This window comes from Rattus norvegicus, chromosome 5 (genome assembly GCF_021556685.1).
Source record: "Rattus norvegicus strain SHRSP/BbbUtx chromosome 5, alternate assembly SHRSP_T2T, whole genome shotgun sequence".
NCBI lineage: Eukaryota > Metazoa > Chordata > Mammalia > Rodentia > Muridae > Rattus > Rattus norvegicus.
Genome location: NC_141538.1, coordinates 77,819,643 through 77,839,997, shown reverse-complemented (window position 1 = coordinate 77,839,997; position 20,355 = coordinate 77,819,643). Strand labels below are relative to the sequence as shown.

Here is a 20,355-nt window from a genome sequence, read left to right as displayed (position 1 = left end):
AACCAGCTCCAGTCAGGGAGTAACCCCGACTCATAAAATAGCTCCTGAGGTTCAACCACTGAAGCCGACCTCCAGCTTTCACATACACAGGAGTGTGCACGCGTTCAAGCTGCAGGCTGTACCTGAGGCATGGCCTGAGGGGTCGTTCTGTTTTCTGAGTAGACACTTTTACTTTGAAGTCCAGCACCCTCACCAGCAGACACCGAGTCATTTCTGTGGATCCTGACGCAGGGCGGCCGGACAATGAACGGCAGCGTCGTTGGGGTATTTTACCAGATACGATTGCTTCTTCCGGTTCAGCACATGGGGGAGACAGGGATCAAGGCCCCTCAGAGCTTAGCAACCAATCTCCCAACTTCCCGCTACAATAAAGCAAACATCAATCCTTCCCTCAAGGAAAAAGAAGGAGAAGGGGAAAAAAAGAAAAACACTGCACACGCTGAGTTTTAATGAGAAAATAACTGTATGGTTGCATCGAGTGCCTCACAGACACTATAAAACCAAAACGGAATAGAAACATCTCGGTGGTTAACAGAACACAGGAAAGCCAGGTACAGAGTATAATTTGTCAAACACAATATTGCTGCTCCCCGCCCCACCCCCACTTCCTCCAATTTATAAAAAGAAGAAAGAAGAAAAGAAAAAGCCATTTGGATAAAGAGCAACACAAAATCAAAATTGGCAGCTCACTGAATGCTTAAAATTCAGGAAATCGTTTTTGTAACTGAAACTGGATACATTCACCATTTCTAACACTTAGGCTATTTTTTTTCAATACATAGTTTAAGTCCGTTCTTCAGGTGAAAAAAAAAACATGTCTTTAAACACAACAATCAACACTGTTTTGGTGTTCCTTGTTTGTGTGTGTGTGTGTGTGTGTGTGTGTGTGTGTGTGTGTGGACACTGATCTATATACTGCTTCTATGCCATTGCCTAGGGTGGGCAGCATGCATGGGTAAGAGGAAGGGACATGCACTATGTCATCCAAGTGCCGCCCAGCCTCTGCCACAGATGACAGACCCTGCATCCCTCATTTCTAGATGAGAAAGCCAAGGCTGTCAAGTCATAGGCTCTGGAGGGAAGTGCGAGTATAAACACTGCAGTGTGGAATTCCTTCAGGAAGGTTTTTAACATCTACAGAAGCTAAACATTTCTTACAGCTGAGACTAACAAGCTTGTGTACTGGTGCAGGGTAGAGCCGAGCATCCGAGGCAAAAGTAACCAGGAGCCTCTTCATCTCAGGCTTATGGGGCAGAAAAGACTTTTCCTCCAGGGATCTGCTCCATACTGGGAAGGTGACAGGGGCCCACGTGGGATCCTAGAGCCTAGCACAGTGATATGTCCAAAGCAATGGCTCAAATGTTTCCTGAATGAGAAAACGAATAAATCACCCCACCCTACCCCAAATAAAAAAAAAATACCCCAAAGAACACAGAACAAAAAATACCTCTCTCTGATGGAGATGCGGTTTCTATCCTAACAAAATACACTAGAACTGTCATCGAGGGGAGCAAGGAAACAGATGGCAGTCTTTAGAGGCAGCTCAGGGAAACCAGCAAAACTTGGAAATGGAGAGGCCAGTGATAAAAGCCCTGTGAGCAGGAAGAGACTTGTGTCTCCTCACCTACTGACAAGCCTAATCCCTCAGCGTTCGAACTTCCTATCCAATCTACTGCAGTCAAAAGACCACTTCATCTGCTACCGAAGGAACTCCAAGGAGTGCGTGGGCTCTGGCTGCCAAGTCTTTCCTCAGTGTACCCTCCACGAGGGTCCACATTTCCCTTCTAAACAGGACAAGAAATTTAAGGAAGCCAAGGGGACGGTTTCCCTTTGTGAAAAATGGGCGAGTTGGTCTGTGATGCTTCCACAGTCGCTAGCACATACCAGAAATCATGAAGGAGCTTGCTTTCTGTAGCACTCACAGTACTACCCTGCTCTCCAGAGTGGGGCGGAGGTCCCAGGACACTGCAGCTACCCCTCTCCTCCCCGCCCCCCACGAGTCCTGATTCCTGTGTGTCCCTAAGGAAGGAGCCTTCATCTCACCGTGTAAACAGCCTCCGGCGGGAAGTCCTTCGACAAAAATGGCCCTTCTCCCGTGTGCCCATCTACCTAGCAGGACTTCTAATCTGGCATGGATGTCACGTTCTGTTCCGGAACATTTGCTTCTGGGCCCACCTCCCTTACTGAAGAGCAAATTCCTTGCAGCACAGTTCTCTGCCTTTGCTTTCTGTCCTCAGTGGCTAGCATTTTTAATAACATTATGTCTAAAAGAATGAACCATCTAAAGACGGCGCGCACTTCCGGCGTACGATTTTGGCTAGCGACTGCAGAATCTGTCTTGGAGTTACACGTTCCCTTGGTAGTTTTTAAGCATCCCTATAAGCCATGAGACAACTCCATCTTTTTACCTTGTGCCCACTACTTACTAGTGAGTAAGCTTTTCCCTAAAGTCACACTAGCCTAATTTAAAGAAAACAAAACAAAACAAAACAAAAAAGCCAAGATAGTGTGTGGAGTGTGCATATAAGTATTGTGGAGTCGCTACTCATTAGAATAACATATTAGATCTTATAACATAATAACATAAAAACAAAAATGAATTTTAGCAAGGTATGATTTAATTATTGCTTGTAAGAAATAGCTTAAAAATAAAGGAAAAATAATGAAGGCTGGTTAGTTCTTCTTTTTCTTCCTCCTTCCCCTTCCATGCCTTCTCCCCCTCCTCCCACCTCCCCTTCCTGGCCAGAAATGAAACATTTTCTCATTCAGAAACTCAGGGCACCCGATTAGTGAACGTCCTTATCATATTGCTTGAAATGACAGAAAGAATGAAGCCGGTGTCCTCTGTGGTACACGAGGCACGGACAGAAAGCATGAGAATAAATAGGGTGTGTACTAAATGTCAAATTATCAATACAAAACTGCTGGAAACTTCACGACTGTCACTCATGCAAATGCCATAGTTCAGTCAGCTTGACATCAGGAATACTGCATCAGCCCTGTGTCTTCCCTGTGCCTTTTCATAAAAAAAGAAAACTGTCACTCACTCCTGAAGTCGACAGGCAGCTACAGAGGAAATACTGTACACCCATGTGTCACGGTCAACACACCACACACACACACACACACACACACACACACACACACCCCACGCTGGCATATATTTACTCACCAACATACATGCCTTATACAAGCACACAAAGGCATACACACCATCTTTAGGATTTGTAGCTGATTCCACATGTGTACTTAAATTTCTATGCTATATTTTTCTCTCTGTCGTCCTGGAAAACACTGGTTGTTCAGCAAAAATAATCTCCCTTCCTTCCTTCCTTTCCCATTCTTTGTCTCTCTCGCCCCTTTCTCTTCCTATCTCCATGCGTTTAAGGTTGCCTTTCTCAGATCCAAAACAGCTCATCCTATGCCACAGCCACCTCTAAGGCCCACTTTAAAATAGAAAATAGTTACAAACACCTTATTTCTGGTCATCTACCTTCCTGAAGGCAGAGTCTGCCCCCTTTTATTTTCAATTATTGCCATTCTAAAAATACCCCTACCATCTTGAACCAAGCCGTTCAAATGTGTACAGCTTTTATCCCGTGTCCCTGTTCCCCCATCCCATCATAAAAATAGTCATTGCTCACTAAATATACTTTTCATATGAAGAAACGTAACCGTGAAAGTGTGTTTCCCTAAACTGATCAGTCAACGATAAAAGCAGACAAGGTCCTAAAGCTAATAACCCTTTTGGTTTGGCTCTCTCCCCCACCGTCCTCAACCTCCTGCTGTAGGATAGATTGCGTCTGCAACGTGAAGAGATATTGCCTTAAAAATACAGACTTTATATATATTGTGACCATTAGGTGCTCCCAATTTCAAATGATTACATATAAGAGAGATCGAATCCTTGTTGCCTCCTTTTGGGGCAACTATGGAAAGGAACACCATTTGTTTTTATGGCTGCTGGAGAAAATGGAGTCAACCCAACACTTCTGATGCCTTGACGGAGAAAGGGGTGGGAAGCTGGTGGAGGGGTAGCCTGTGTGCTGTAGGCTGCACCAGGCTGGGGCCTGTTGGTTGCCTTGGAATGGCCTGTTTGCTCCTCCGTAATGCCCAGCCGAGGCTGGCTTCAGTTCTGCCTGCAGCAACTACGTGGACTTGCTTGTCCCGTCTGTGTCCCTTTGGATCAGTTGTGGAATGGTCCAAAGCCAAGGCTTTCTTTGAGTCACAAAGACACCCTTTCTCCTCTGCCCCGTCTCAGAGTTTGATGGGTGAACTTCCTGTTCGCTTCGCTTTGCTTTTTTGTGTTTCGTTTTGTTTTATTATCATTGTGTATTGCAGCTTCTGGTCTACATGAGGGTTATTGAGTTTGTATGCACTTTAATAAGTAGTCTATTAAAATGCGTCTGATTCAATAATTTCTTGGTTTCTTTGCGGAAACTCTTTGGCCAAGGAGTTTCCTGGGCTGAAGGAAGTTTATTCATTGTCCTCCTCCTCCTGGTTGGCATAAATCCCTGCCTCCCAGCGCAAGGCCAGAGCACTCTTCCTTCGATTAACCCGAGTGGCCTCCAGGACCTGAAAAGAGATGGGGAGGAAAATTAGCACAGAGTCCACATGAACCAACTTCTGTTTCTTCCCTCTGCTCTATTCGCTCATTCAACACCCTGACAACGGTGACACAGGCTCTCGTATTGCTGGGGGTAGGTGATGAGTAGCAGAGACCGGACAAAGGGGCGGGACAGGTGACTTCATTTCAAAGCCAAAATCCACATACTACCTGGTGCATGATTTCCAATGTCCTTTTTCTCTCTCACAGGTTTACAAGTTTCTTTAAACGAGACTTGACTCTGCCTCAGGTGTCTTTGGTTTTGGCTTTGCAGTGCTGGAGGCTGAACCCGGAGCATTGAGCATGCTGGACAAACACACTACAGCTGAGTTCCACCCGTATCCCACAGCTGAATATTCTAAAGTCACACTCTCTCTCTCCAAGCTGCCCGGTCCTGTTACGCTGTGCCACCCAAAATGGCAGCCGCTCTCCACATGTGGCCAGTAGGCCTTTGAAGTTTGCAGTCAGACAGCTGAGAAACGTTCCATTTTAGTGAATTTTAATTTAAATTTAAATAGCTCCCCTCCTGAGGCTAGCAACCACCGTTTTGAACAGCACAACTACGGACCCCCTTAGCTGCCTCTTAACTAAAGATGGGGAAGGAGTGTCAAACCATGGGCCAGTGTGGAGCTGATGATGCAGCAGGTCTGCAAACCCACATGACACTGGGAAAATATTTATATCACAAGAATCTACCACAGTGGAATGAAACACAAACGGCCACCAAGTGAGGGAACGGGGAAGCTTTTAGGACAGTGAAAAGCCGCCGTCGCTCTGGTGTGTGCGTCATCGAGGTCATGAACACTACTAATAAATTAAACTAATAAATTAAAGGGGGCAACATTGAGGCCAGGTAGGCTCACGCCCAGAAGGTGGGACACCCCTCCCCCGTCTATTACAGACGTCTGTGGGCTCCTGAGAGAAGACCAGTCAGGAGACAGTCAGGCCGCCAGTCCCAGTTTTAGTTCGGATAGGATGGATCTAGATGAAAGGCACAGAAGAGGCCAGACATGAGACGGTTCCAGTCAGCCACTGGAACAAGTGCAAGCTCATGCACGCCAGGCACTCTGGCATTCACTTAGGGCACAGAGTCTCTAACTTCAGAGGAAAGTCCTGGTTGGTTTTTCCGAGCCACAACTGAACACTGTGGTTTCTTCTAAAAATTATTATTTAGGCATTGGGCAGTGATGTTGCCCACTCCAGAGAGGTAGGAAGATGCCATTCGGAAGCACGTGCTGGGCTGGGCTGAAGGACTGAGGTCCATGCCAGCATGCTCTTTGCTTCTGGGTCAAATGCAAGGGCTACAGGCAGGATGCAGCCAGCCTCCTTTGCTGTGTGAATGATACAGTGTTAAGAACCATATCCATGGCAGGACCAGCTCTGTGCACATTGCGGACATACACAACACAAGAACGCATGTTTCCAGGCCTGGGAGCTAAACAGGGGTGTTCTGGCCAATGTGCGATAGCAGAGGAATGGTTGACAATTCTGCATGGGTAGTAATGCCCGAACCTCGTGCTTCACCCTTGCCTCTTGCTCATCTTCTCGCCCTTGTCCCAACACCAAGGCTTTCTCAGGAGGCAGTTCAGCCTCTGCAGCTCAACAAGATCCAGATTTTAAATTGTCGTGACAGTGTGACCTTGCAAAAGTCACCAACTCCAGTGCCTGTCTATCCCCATGTCAAATGGGCATAATAAAAGCCACAGCGTATAGTCTGCCCAAGGGACAGGCAGTTCTAGTGCACAGGACTGTCCTCGAATAATTCCTCCCAGCATCTGAAAGGGTTACAGACCCTGGAGTGGAATAAAAACATGGATTCCACAGTGAGCTATGTGTTGTGTAAAGTGCTCATGCTGGCCTTCCAGAAACAAACTGAGACACTCTCGGGGGTATGAACGTGAAGCCAGGGTTCTGAAAAGGATTTCTTTAAATTAATAATTATTATTAAAATATTATTATTAATTATATTATTATGGTTCTTGTCTTGCTGTTAGACTTTTTTATTACCTTCCTTTCTCTCTCTTTAAAAGATTTATTTATTTTTATATGGATGAGTGTTTTGCCTTCATAAATGGTTGTGTTCCCCATGCACACTTGGTGCATGCAGAGTCTTTTTTTTTTTTCCGGAGCTGGGGACCGAACCCAGGGCCTTGCACTTGACTAGGCAAGCGCTCTACCACTGAGCTAAATCCCCAACCCCGCATACAGAATCTTGAAGAGGAACTGAACTGAAGGAACCGGGACCTGAAGTTACAGACAGTTGTAAGCTGCCATGTGGGTGTTGAGAACTGAACCCAGGTCCTCTAAAAGAGGAACTGGTGCCCTTAACCACTGGGCCATCTCTCCAGTGCCCTCTTTTCTTTTTCATTTTAGACAGGTTCTTGTCATGTAGCCCAGGCTATCCAAGAACTCCCAATCCACCTACCTCAGCCCCCAGAGATCTGAGATTAATGGCATGTGGGTACCTCGCCTGGCTTTAAGTCTCATTTCAATGCATAATAAATCTCAGCCAAATTTCCTTGCTCTAATCTTCAGAAGCCCAAGTTAAAATCTGTCTATCTGCTCACCTTACTTACATTGACTGGACCCCCAACAAGTCATGGGCACAGTGGGAGAGGGAGATATGAGAGTTTCTTTCCTCAGAATTCATCATAAAAGGTGTAGCAGGCAGGAAAATTATATATATATATATATATATATATATATATATATATATATATATATATATATAAATTCTAGTTATAGAAACATCATAGCTTGGGTTTAAACATCTATTGATCAAGAGCTCAAATAACTATGTGTAATAATGAGCTCCCTCTAATTTGAATGTCCTTTTCCCATGATCCCGAGTTTCTGTTGAGATCAAAATCCCTCAGTAAAGACACAGAGAAGAAGACGAGTGAACCAGAACTGAGATGGCTGGGAACCTCAGTGAACAGCTCTCCTTGGGCTTCTGAAGTTGAGGACTGAGGACTTGGAGTAAAGTCCTGTAATAAGCCTTGGGAAAGTTCAAAGGGCAACCCTCAGGGAAGGTATGAATGGGCTCTCGTTCATTTTACAGTTCATTCAGATGCGGATGAGGGTGTGTGTCTAAGTCACTAGTAAACTCTGTACTCAATACATTAACTTTACTTTCTAATCCCTTTTCTGGGCCCAAAGTGCATGCGTCTCAATCCCAAGTACTATGGCTGACACTCGGGGAGGGCGAGTAACTTGCCCAGCATTTAGTCAGTAGAAGAAAAGCCAAGGTTTAAACTCAGCTCTCCAGGGGTGGAGTCACTGCTTGAGATATCAAGCCTCTTGGCTGCTCAACAGCTGTGGTAGACAAGGATAGACCAGGAGCAGCAAGCACTCTCCACAATGGTTATTGTTTTCACCAACGAATTCAGTTTGAGGTCTGATGGAAGAAAAACCATCCATTCTCTGATGCTTGGAGACATCTAGCTAGTTGTTCAACTTTTAAGCAGTTGTCGGATAAGGGCTGTGAAGCAAGGGCAAATGGATTAAACTCTGAGTGACTCCATTAAGATCCATGCTAACACGTGATCCTCCTGCTGCTTCTTCACTAGAGATTGATGGGGCCCAACGCTATCTTCCTTGCACATCCTTGACCAGAGTTTCTCTGTTCCAAGCCATACTGACTCAGGGAGGATAGGGGAGTGGAGCCTGCCTCTCCAGGAGCTACTCTCTAAATGAGAGCCAGAGTCAGGCAATGAGGAAGGTCCATGCCATGGTACTCTTTACATTCACTTTAAATCATATAAACACCAGCCATTGGCAGATTAAGTCTACAGCTATAAAGTATAAGTTATTTTGCTAAGAATGAGCCAGATCCAAAATACATATGGTGCTGGAGGTTGGCATAACTCATGCAGAAAACGATTTGCAAGAGCTGGTAAATAAATGCAAGTGTGTACGTTGTAGGTACAGAAATTGCTTCTTAGATACATGGGGAAATGTGTGGCAATGTTCATTAGTGCTTGCCTACCATGCAAGAGGACCTGAGTTCAATCCCCAGCACCATAAAACAGAGAGACAAGCAAAACCCCAGAAAGTTCACCAAAAATAACTTGCTCTACATTGCCCACACAGGAAAGTGACTAACGATTTACAGAACGCTGCTCAGCAATGCTAGTGCATATACTAGAACCACATGTACACAGGAACACATCTAAAAATGGTGAAACAGGAGCTGGAGAGAAGGCTCAGTGCTTCAGAGAACTGTCTGTTTTTCAGAGGACCCAGATTCGATTCCCAATACCCACATGGCAGCTTACAAGCATTTAACCCTAGTTTTAAGCCAAGGCCCTCTTCTGGCCTTCAAGGGCACTGCATGTACATAGTGCACAGACATACATGCAGCCCAAACCTCACACACATAAAAAAAAAAAAAGAATAAAATTTAAAATAAATAAATATAAGAAAGACATTAAAAAAAGAGGATACTATCATGTGACTTGCAGTTTAAAAAACTTTTAAAACATGCAAAAAAGCCTAAGTTTTCCCATATATATGTGTGGTTATATATATGTAGTATTATACATATATAATATATACGTAGTATAAAACCATGCACAAACATGACCACCACTGCATTAATTGAGACCCCTTAGAGGAGATAAAAAGTGACAGATATGGAGGAGTGGGAGCTGGGAAAAGCGACAAGAGGGCTTTAATAGGATTTGCCACATTGAACTCTCTGGAAAACATCTCTCCAATACTATGAAACTACAGGCATGGGGCAGTGAGAGAGGCAGATGCTGTCGTACTAAGGCGAGGGAAGCTGCAGGCTGTCTCCATGCCTTCCGGAGTATGTGCCTGCTACCTCCTCAAGCTCTGCTCTAGTACCCCATACAGGGCTGATTCTCCGTAAACTATGAACTGTGCGGATGAATGGTTTTCTCTACAATTTTGGACACCTGAAACAATTCTTTTGAAATGCAAATTCAGTACAGTAGAAATGAAAATATAAAGTGCTGTGCTTTCTTACAGAAAAAAAATTGAAAAAAAAAGGAAAAACTTTAAGAAAAGGAATAAAAAAAGAACTAGAACTATAGAAAGAGTCTTGCCTGACATTTCCCTGGATTCAGTCCTAGGCAAGCATGCATGTATGTATGTATATATGTATGTATGCATGCATTGTATGCATGTATGAATTGTATGCATGCATGCATTAATGCATGTATACATATATAGCACTTTAAAGATAGGATTTCTCTGTGTAGCTCTGGCTGTCTGGAAAGTCTCTATGCAGACCAGTCTTTATGCAGAACTCACAGAAATCCTCCTGCCTCTGCCTCTGTCTCTTCCTCCTGAGTGCTGGGATAAAAAGTCATGTGCCACCATGCCTGGCTTAACATTTAAAACAACTTTTTAAATATATGTGTTCTGGATTCAATCCTCTGTGTGTGTGTGTGTGTGTGTGTGTGTGTGTGTGTGTGTGTGTGTGTGTGTGTGTGTGTGTGTGTGTGTGTCTGTGTGTGTGTGTGTGTGTGTGTGTGTGCATGCATGCGCACCGAGTACCTATTCATCGGGTGCCTGCAGAGGCAGAAGAGGGCATTCAGGACCTTTGGAGCTAACGTCACAGGTGACTGTAACACACCAGCTGTTCGTGCTCAGGACCCAGCTCCCCTGGTCTCGGCAGGAACAGCTAGCATTCTTAACTGTGGAGCCGTCTCTCCAGCCCCGCTAGTACTGCATTTTTGGAGTGCATTTACTTGTGAAATCTGTGTTAAAGGAGTTTGTATGGGGAAGGAGAAGATTTGGGGAAAGACCACTGCTTAGCTGAGCTTCCAGAACAAAAATACAGGTCCCAAGACTGGAGGGAGAGAGGAGAGACTGGGATGGTTTGCCTTAGAAATAGGCTGTCCTAAATACATAGTGGAGAACTCTCTGGGACTCGTAATAAGGTTAATAAAGGACTAGTCAAAATCACAAGATTAGCCTGTGGGCGTGGCACTGTTCGCTAACCGGACTGGAATATATTTGCTACTTGTGCCTGAAGAGACTGGAAGAATTCACACAGTCTCCCAATAGGAGCCCTCAAGTTCAACATCTTCCAGATTCTTGGGTGACCACGGTCTTCTCCAACCCCACCTCCCAGCACAGCACAGCACAGCACAGCACAGCAGTCAATGTTCGCTATCACGTGGATGCCAATATTTGAGTCAGCTCCCCAATTCAGAAAGGTCAGGCAGAAAATGCACATGGAGAGGAGGCCTTCCCCTTGCCATTCTTTTTGAGTACAGCAGGAGACAGCAAACCACAACCTCGTGCACCAGGATCAAGCATGCATCGGGACACAGACAGACAAGTTTGAAAAGTACCTCGGAAGTCACCTTGCAAGACAGTAACTTAGAGGTGTACTGGCAGAGAGGGAAAAGATTAGGGTTAGTACATGGCAGAGGCACATTCACAGGCTCCCCTGCCCCCAGCGGCTGGGCTCTGGCACCATGCCAGAAGCGAGTAGAAGGGGAGGAGGCTTGGGGCAGGGAGAATCATTAAACGACCTCGGTATGGCTTCATCTGATATTTGTTCGTTTGAAAGTCAGTATCTATTGAGGCAAAGTAGATACCCTCTTGCTCGTTAATAAAAATATCAGATAAGCCCGGCTGTGTTAATTCAAGATCTTGTTTTCATTTTCTGTTGAATTAACAAGATTTATTCTCCCCCGTTGTCTAAACAGTTGCCCACCACCAAGGACCCGGATGGCCGGATGGCCGTTCTGGATTTGATGGATTCTTTTCCTGTGGGCTTCTCTGAGCCTTAAACAGTCCTGTACCCCATTGAGTCATTACGGTAAGACTCCAATAGTAGAACGAAGAGAGGAAGACATAAAGGGAAAGGGGAGGGAGGGAATGGGGGAGGAGAAAGGGGGGAAGGACCAGGTCCTGTGGAGGCAGTTTCTCTAAAACAGACCTAAGGACGGCACTGTCAGTGAAGGAGACCACAGCCTCCCTCATTGGAACCTGTGCATCCGGCTAGGACTCCAAGCTTGGGACGGTCCTTGGATGATCATTTAGGATTAGGGTGGGTACCTCGGAAACGGAATGTTGTAAGTTCCTAGGTCCGCTTGCTGGAGAGAACACAGAACAAGGTAGCTGGTCCCAGCGGTGAAGAGTGGTAGAGAGGTCAGGGAGCAGTTTGCCCAAGTTCTAAGAGGGAGGCACTTTTGAAAAGCGAGTGTTTTTTTTCTGTTTTTTGTCACCAAGCCAGTTGACAAATGAAGGTGACATGAGCCATAGGAGGCCCTTAGAGTACAGAAAATCCAAGAGGCCATGTGTCACCCTAAAAGCAATGAGTACGAATGGCTCAGGAGACCATAATTGCATGGCCTGAAGACAATCACTTTTAGCTTTTAGGGATGGGGAGGCCAACTCCATAACCACCACCAAGCAACCCATCCTCTTCTTCTTATCCTTCTGGTATCAGAGACAGGGGAAATGGAGACAGGGCTAGGGACAGCTGGGGGAAACGAAGCTTGTTCTCTACACAGAGCCGTGGAACCCTATATTAAAAGGGCTGGGAGACAGGCTAGCAGGTGGCTTGGAATCATTTCTGTCCATATAATTTCTCAAGGAGCAATATGAGTGTGGGATTTTGAGATTTAGGTCTCTATTGGAAAGGTGTGGGTAGGGATATAGGGGATTGGAGTTTGTCCTATCTCTAAAGCTCTTCAGCAATTGGCAGATTTTGTTCTATGGTGATTCTAGGAAAAGTTCAAAATACCCATCCTTCAAATAAAAATAAAAATAAAAACAAATTGATTTACTAGTAGGTTTCTTCCTTAGCCAACATGTTTATTTACTTGGGTGAAATAGAAACAAGAAGCCATTAGCACTTGGAGAAAACTGGGCCCGGTTGGCATTCCTGAGTGTCAGAGTGGCATTCCTGAGTTTTCTGCCCATGACATGAGTGCCTCCTTCCACTATGTCCCAGGCAGCTTTGACCATATTATCTTCCTACTTCAGCTTCCCTGTGTCCAGAATTACAGGCCTGTACACCAGGCCTGGAAGTTACCCCCCCCCCCTTAACATCTGCACTCCAGTGCAAAAAAGCACACACAACCAACACAGAATGCACTTGGAAAGCATTTACGTGGGGCACGACTGAATGGCCATGGCTCTTCGGCTAGAGTTCAGCAAAGCTGCTGAGAGTCACTGTTGAATCAAGGGGAGAGAAGAAAACCATATGCTTCGACTGCACTTCAGACTGCAACTAACAAAACCTAAAGGGGGACTCTACACCCCAAAGGGGCTGCTAACGTGATTTAGTAGACATTAAGCTACTGCTGGCACTGCCCAGGGAACCCAGTAGAACTGTCTGCAGCAGCTACCTAGGCCAGGGCTCCATCCACAGAGAAGCCCTTGGCCTCACAGCAGAGTTAAGTGAACGTTCCTTCATGATTAAGAAGAGGGGTGTGTGTGTGTGTGTGTGTGTGTGTGTGTGTGTGTGTGTGTGTGTCTTCCTTATCCCTCTAACTTCAGCATCTGGCATTCATCCCGGGAAACTCTAACTTGGGATTATCCAGCCAGGACATGAAAGTCACTGAGTTGGCAGGGACTTCCTACTGTGAACCTTGGAGCATTTGAACTGAGGGTAACTGCATAGCCTTTCCAAACTTGGAAGAGTGATGCTGTCATAAACACACAGGCCAACAGGCAGAAACTACGTAGTTTACCAATCCAAGCTATTTTTGACCTGAGTGTAATGGGGAAGTGTACTTTGGTAAAAGAGAAAAGACTAATGCCAGAGACTCTAGGCTGTTTGCACATAACCTGGGGCTGCCCCCCGAGGCTTGCAGGGACCATTCAGAACACCTCTTAAATCTCTTACTGGACAAGGAAACCACAGCAGACGACTTCCTTTCATGGGGCACACAACCAACCTGGATAGAGTTAGGAGGGTTGAAGGGAGAGGGTTCGTTGTGTGGCTTTTAGCTGTCGTTTAAAATGCGTCTTTCCTGTCCAACTATGCACACAAAGAACCCTAGACAGACTTAGTCTCTTGAGCAGACAAGGATTGATCACAGTGTAGATGTTGACACCTGAGGGCACTTCCAGAGTGAGCGCACTCTCTGCTGTATTGCCCGGGCACATCATCTTCCTCCCCCACCCCCAAACCCCATCTCATGGACCAGCCTTGCCCACCACCTCAAGCTTGGCTTAGGTGTCAAACAACCAGCTCTTGACAATAGATACTTCGTTCCCCAAGGCACATCAAACCACTCGTTTGAAAGTAGGTTTCAGAGTCATGAGGCAAGACAGGCAGATACATCACACACACATCCAGGTCTGAACCAGGACACAGGCACGCCACACGGAAGGTCACCCTCAGAAAAGAGAAAGGAAAGGAGGAAAAACTTACACTACTATCATCCATTCTCTCGCGCCTTTTAGATTTGTGTGTCTCATAGTCTTCCATGAGGGTCTGCATCAGGTTCTTGGGCCGCTGGGCTCCGGCAGCCTCTTCAGGGGCTAAGTCAGGCTGCAAGCTGGGACCTTCAGTTGTGGGGGATGGAGGAGGTTTGACTTTCTCTATTTTCCCTGAAACAACACGAAGAGAACACCCTTTCTAAGCTCATCTGCTCAGCACGCACTGCTTTTAGGAGGAGGAAAAACTGTCGCACTCGCATGCACACACACTTGCAAAATCAAGGGCAGAGCAGAGTCATGGTTAAGTCACAGGGTTTCGTTACAGGAACAGAGTGCAAAAGCCTGTTCAACGCACACCTCAGCGACACCAGAGCTAAAGAACCAGTTCACTCAAATACCCTGGCAGGCACTTTGCAACATGTCAGGCAGGCAGACAGACAGAAAGACAGACAGACAGACAGACAGACAGACAGACAGACAGACATTAGTTCCATGGTAGTGGAGACTAATTCTCTCAGATCGTATCATAAAGCTGTCAGAGTTGCAGCACTGTGGAGTCCAACTTCTCACAGGTGAGGAAACTGAGATTCTACAAAGGCCACCTGAAGCCAACAACGGTCCCCAGCACTCCCAGTATCCTCTGCTCTCTGCATCAGAGGTAACCGGCTATTAGCTGACCTGCCCTGGTATCTAGAAGTCTTTGAATGAGAATGAGACTCCAGTTTCCCAGGAGACACCAATCTTAATTGGCCAGCTTCTTTCATTTACCTTACCTGCTAACGTCCCAAAGACACTCCTAGACCTTCTGGAATGAGTGACAACAGAGTTAGGAGGGTAAGATTTAGCTCTTGAGATCGCCCCTCAGCAGTTGCCAGGTGGGGAGATTACAGCAATGGTTAATTCAACCTAGAGGCATGGGGCCTCTAGGCATATTCTCTAAAACTATCAGCATCCTTTGAACATAGGTCAGACAGTTAGACCCTGGCTCCCAATATCCAGGGGACACGCGTTCTAACACAGATCCCAACAGTAGGCTGTCAGGAGGAGCTGGCACCTTGGAGATTCACTTTGTTTCTTAAGACAGTATCTCATGTTGTGAAGGATGGCCTTGAACTCATTATATAGCCCAGACTGGCTTCTGCCTCTACCTCCCAGGTGCTAGCATTATAAACTTAGCTACAATGTCTGCTTCATGCAGTGCTGGTGACTGAATCCCAGCAAGCTCTACCTACTGAGCCCCTAAGCTCAGAGACCCCACTTCTCAAATCCTGGTCTTCACTTCTGGATCGTCAAGGCATGTGTGGTTGGATTTTAGTGCCACAGAGTCTCAAATGCACCTCTGAGAAGGAGCAGTAGTGAGCAGTTTTCTTATAACCCTTTAATCGGAGCACTTGAGAGGCAGAGGCAGAGACAGACAGATCTACACTGAGAGACCCAGTGCTTCAGGGGACCAGGAGGGGTGCTCAACGGAATTTCCTGTAGCCTATGCTGGCCTTGAACTCAGTAGGTAGCTAAAGATAATCTTGAACTTATACTCCTCTTGAATGCTGAAATCACAGGCATATGCCACCATATCTAGCTTTAAGTCGTACCGAGGACCAAACTCTGGGCCTCATGTACGCCAGGCAAACCTCTACCAACCAGGCCACAACCCCAGAGTCACAGTGGTCTTTTAAGCTGAAGCTTGGAGAAACAGTACAGAAGGGTGGTGAGCCTGCATGCTTGAGTCTAGAGCCAGTATGCTGGAGTTTGAACCCACTATAGCTCTGGGCCAGTTCCTTACTGTTAGTATTATATGGTTGCTGTAAAGACTAAGTTAACACTGGTAAGTGGTAATAGCCACTTGGTAGCATCCAGAACAGAAAGCATCCAATGATTGTAGCTGCTATTTGACTTGAATCTGGAAATAATGAAACCGTGGGGATGGGGTGAGACTGTGCAATCCCTTGGGCATTCTACATACTATTCCTGCAAGTCTGGAAAGCCAGAAACATTGTTTCCCATGTTGCCAAGTTGATGACTGTTGCCACCCTCCCTCTCAAATATCCAGACCATCTCCCATCAACTCTTCTTCCAACAGTAAATGTCTAGGAAGCAGAGTAAACTGTTCGTGCTTAGCTTCTAGTTTTCACACGGATGTCTTTGCCAGACAAGACTTTATTTTAAGGTCTGTGAAAGCCATTCTCTTACAGTGCCCTGTATCATCTCTGGCTACTGAAGTGCCTGTCATCTGGAAGAAGCTGCAAAATCACAGGAAGACACAGATCATTCCAGTCCTCTATAAATCCTTTTCGCTCGTTTCAGTGAGGAGCCTGTCACAATGGGGTGTCCATCTGCCTGACTCCTGGATCCCAGCAGAGTAAGACACAAGGTTGAGAGTCGGTGTGTACACAATAAGCCAATACGTTTATTGTAGAATGCACACAATGACTTTAGAAAACACTCGTGTGCTGGGACCAACACTCCCCGACTGCCAGAGAATCCCAGGAAAGAGGTCAAAGGCCTTTCCCTCCCAACAGTTGGGAGTCAGAGGCAGGAGAATGTTCATGAGTTCAAAGCAGCCTGTGCTTGACAATAAGTTCCAGGCCAACCTGGACTACAGAGTGTGATTCTGTCTCCAAAGCAAGCAAACACGAACAAATAAACAAAGAGGCTCTGGAGCCACAGACTACAGGACTCAACAGCTCAGGAGTGACACTGAGGGTGTCCTTACAGCAAGTCCTTCACAACCCCCATGTCATTCAATTCTTACATGAGTGAGTGGGTAGATGGCTAGACAGACTGGATAATTATGGCTCAGATCATGAAAGCCCAGTGCTAATTCCAGCCAGCATCACATCTGAGAACAATGGTCAGAGTTAGTCTGGAATTATAACCAATTCCAATACGATGGAATGAGAAAGTTCCTATAGAGAAGCAAGTCAGCCATCAGAAAAGACAATGCCCACCAATTCCGCAGTCTAGCAGAAGAAAACCCATCCCTGGAGCGGGAAGCAATACCGGCGACAGCCACTAGAGGTTGCAGAAAGCAAGGCTGGCTTAGCAGGGCTGGAGGAGCAGTCTCCAAAGAGGTAACTGGCAAAGAGATTTTGGATATCCAAAACCTAAGGGAGGGCTGTCACAGGCCCCAGAGACAAAGGAAAAACTGTTTCTGATCCACAAACTTCTGGCCATTCGCCTTGACGTTGTCACAGGAGGCTAACTCGTTCAGCTTTCTATGCTGTGCCCTAAGACCTCCCTACAGTAGGGTACAAGTCATGCCTTAGAACTCTACTCCATGCCCCACCTTAGGAGTCACACGAGCCACTGAAAAGCTGAAGAGGGACTGATCCACACCTGACTCCTTCCTCAGGGTCCTGAGTTCAGAGTCAGAGACTTCTCACAGGATGATGGGAAACTTGAGGTGCTCTCCCAACAGCAGTACACTGACCATGGGGACAGTACAAGAATGAAATGCATGCGTCTGAATAGTCCAGTCACCTCAATCTATGGCCTCATGAAAGCCCTACAAGTTCTGTGACCTAGAGGACGTACCCCAGAAGAATTCACAAACTGTGGATTATCCTGGGTGTTATGTGCATATCATGGCTCCCATGTCCTTGGCTTTCATCCCAGGTTGGTCCATCAAACCTTCCCTCCTTGAATTTGTCTATTCACTCGGTGAATGATGAGTAACTGAAAATGGCCTCCCTATTCAGTGATTAGCATCCTGCTAATCAGACTCTCCCTGGACTGGAGAGAGGGCCTTCTCACAGAATGTCTGCATCCCTGGGAGACAAGAGCAAACCATGCCAGGCAGAGCTCAGGGTAGGCCTGTGTTGGTTTAGGCCGAAGGCTGGGGTTGGCATTTACAGAGCATGGGACAGGTATAATATTATGCAACCTTCACAAAGAAACCAACAGGACAAAAATCAGCCTGCAGTTCTGAGTAGAGGAAAGGAAACATTTTCAACTTATTTCATAAACACAGTCCTGTCTAAAATAATGGAGTAAAGTTGTAACTCATGTTTTGAAGATGGATGAGGGCAGGCAGCCCCACATGGCTGGGTTGATCCTCTATAATTTTGGCTGTGTGAAATAATCCTTAGTGCTACAAGCAGCATTACACAAACAAACTTGTCAAACAATAGTTTTTGTTTTTTTTTTTTTAAGTTGTGTATGGGCCAGCAAGGTGGCTCAGAGGGTAAAGGTATTTGCTGTCAAACCCAATGACCTGGGTTCAGTGCCTGGGATAGCTGACTCCTGCAAACGGTTCCCTGACCTCCACAGGCGCATCAAGGCCTGAGCACACTTGCACCCACCTACACCCACACACCATAAATGTGGGAGTTTGAACAAGAATTGCTCACATAGGCTCATATATTTGAATGATCAGTTACCAGGAAGTGGTAGTATTTGAAGGAATTAGAAAAATTAAAAGGTGTGTCCTTGTTGAAGGAGGTGTGTCACTGGGGATGGGCTTTGAGGTTTCAAAAGCCCATGCCAAGCCCAGCATGTCTGTCTGTCTGTCTGTCTGTCTCTCTCTCTCTCTCTCTCTCTGTTGCTCTGGCGTCTGCTTCCTGCCATGACTGATAATGGATTACGCTTCTGAAACTGTAAGCCAGGCCCCAATTAAAAATTTTTTTTAATAAGAGTTGTTTTGGTCACGGTGTCTCTTTATAGCAATAGTAACCTAAGACAATGTATACACATATCTATGCAAATAAATAAATGTAATAAATAATTCAAAAGGTGTGTTGGTGTGTGGGAGAGCCTTCATGAGAAGACTCGGCTTCGGTGTTGGTATGGCTGTGAGCCTTGAACACATGAGCGGGAATGCAGATCACTCAAAATCATCCAACAGGAGAAGCCTGTTGCAGGGGATTCCTATTAATATCACAAGGAAAATGGCTCAATAAATCAATCGCCTAATGCATATTGCTTGACCCATACTGCTCCCAAGAAAGCTCAGGTTCAGCCAATATCTAAACAAAGGCATAAAGCTATAAAGCTGTATGCCAGAATCTCCTCGTTCCCTTTTTCTATTTAAAGAGTGATTTATTATGTATATGACTACACTGTTGCTGTCCTCAGACACAACAGAAGAGGGCATCAGATCCCGTTACAGATGGTTGTGAGCCACCATGTGGTTGCCGGGAATTGAACTCAGGACCTGTGGAAGAACAGTCAGTGCTCTTAACCACTGAGCCATCTCTCCAGCCCCCTCGTTTTTCTTTTTCATATTTAAACCAACTTCTCTGCCTATGGGAGACTAGTCATTTAGGGATGGAGTATTATTTAGTCACTACCAACCATGTTTTAACCTCTGGAATTTAGAGGAATTTTTAAGGGGAAATGAGGAAAAGCAGTTCCCCAAAGTGGACTTGAAAGTGCTTAAGTTGGGTGTGGTGGTAAATTCTTGTAATCCTAGTACTAGGGTGAAGCAGAAAGATCTCAAGTTCAAGGTCAGCTTGAACTAACCGGGCTAACAAAGTAAGAATTTATCTAAAAGAAGGTGGGGGAGGAGGAGGAGGGAGGGAGGGAAGCAGGCAGGCAGGCAGGCAGGCAGGCAGGCAGGCAGGCAGGCAGGCAGGAAGGGCGGGCTGCAGGCAGGCAGGAAGGGCGGGCTGAGTATGTAGCTCAATGGCAGAGCTCTTGCTGGCAAGTGCACAGCCCTAGGCTCCATCTCCAGACAGCTTAGACTCGAGCACCTCTTCCACAGGGAAGAGGAAGAAGGCAAAAGGGAAAGACACAGAGGTCAAATGAGTCAGCAACAGTACTTCCCAAGGATCGCTAAGCCCTGATCCTTAAAACCTCTGAGGATGTTGCCTTTGTTAGGTCCCGAAGCAACACAGAGCACTTCTACCCTAAACCTCTCCCTCCCGGGTGCTGGGTTTCCCTGCCCTTCCCTATATAACTCAGCCTTTGGATGTGCTGTCTCTTGCTCACCTGGCTCCTGGCTAGCTCAGCTCCTGGACATCTCTTGGTCTGCTTGTCTTCTCTTCTTTTCCTCTCACTGCACCCCCTGTATACACATACACACACACACACACACACACACACACACACACACACACACACACACCACAGCCCAGTTCAGTCTTAACTCTTGCCCCTGACTGTTCTCCCTTAGATCTACAGTAAAAACCCCTCTCCCCCACCATATCTTGGAGCAGTCATGTCCTCATTTTTCAACCATTCCTGGTGCTCCTCCTGCCTCAGCCTCCCTAGGTTCATCTGTTTCAGCACAAATGAATTTTAAAATAGAAAATAAACAAAATGTGTTTGTTTGTTTGTTTTGGGAGTCTCATGTAGCCCAGGCTTGTCTTGAACTCCTGGCTCTCTAATAATCACATCTTAAACTAAGCATCTTCTGCAGAGAAACAGAGCTCCTC

The 20,355-nt window shown here is 46.1% G+C and overlaps 1 protein-coding gene across 30 annotated transcripts in view; it reads right to left on the bottom strand.

The window, feature by feature from the left end:
• Positions 1–426: 426 nt before the first annotated feature.
• Palm2akap2 (PALM2 and AKAP2 fusion) overlaps positions 427–20,355 on the bottom strand; it is a 461,068-nt gene continuing 441,139 nt past the window's right edge. For 11 of the 30 annotated variants that reach the window (XM_087547946.1, XM_087547939.1, XM_087547940.1 and 8 more), the window contains one exon: positions 427–4,575. In XM_087547946.1, the coding sequence (XP_087404072.1) occupies positions 4,553–4,575 (23 nt within the window). In that variant the 3' untranslated portion in view covers positions 427–4,552. 30 annotated transcript variants of the gene reach the window in all.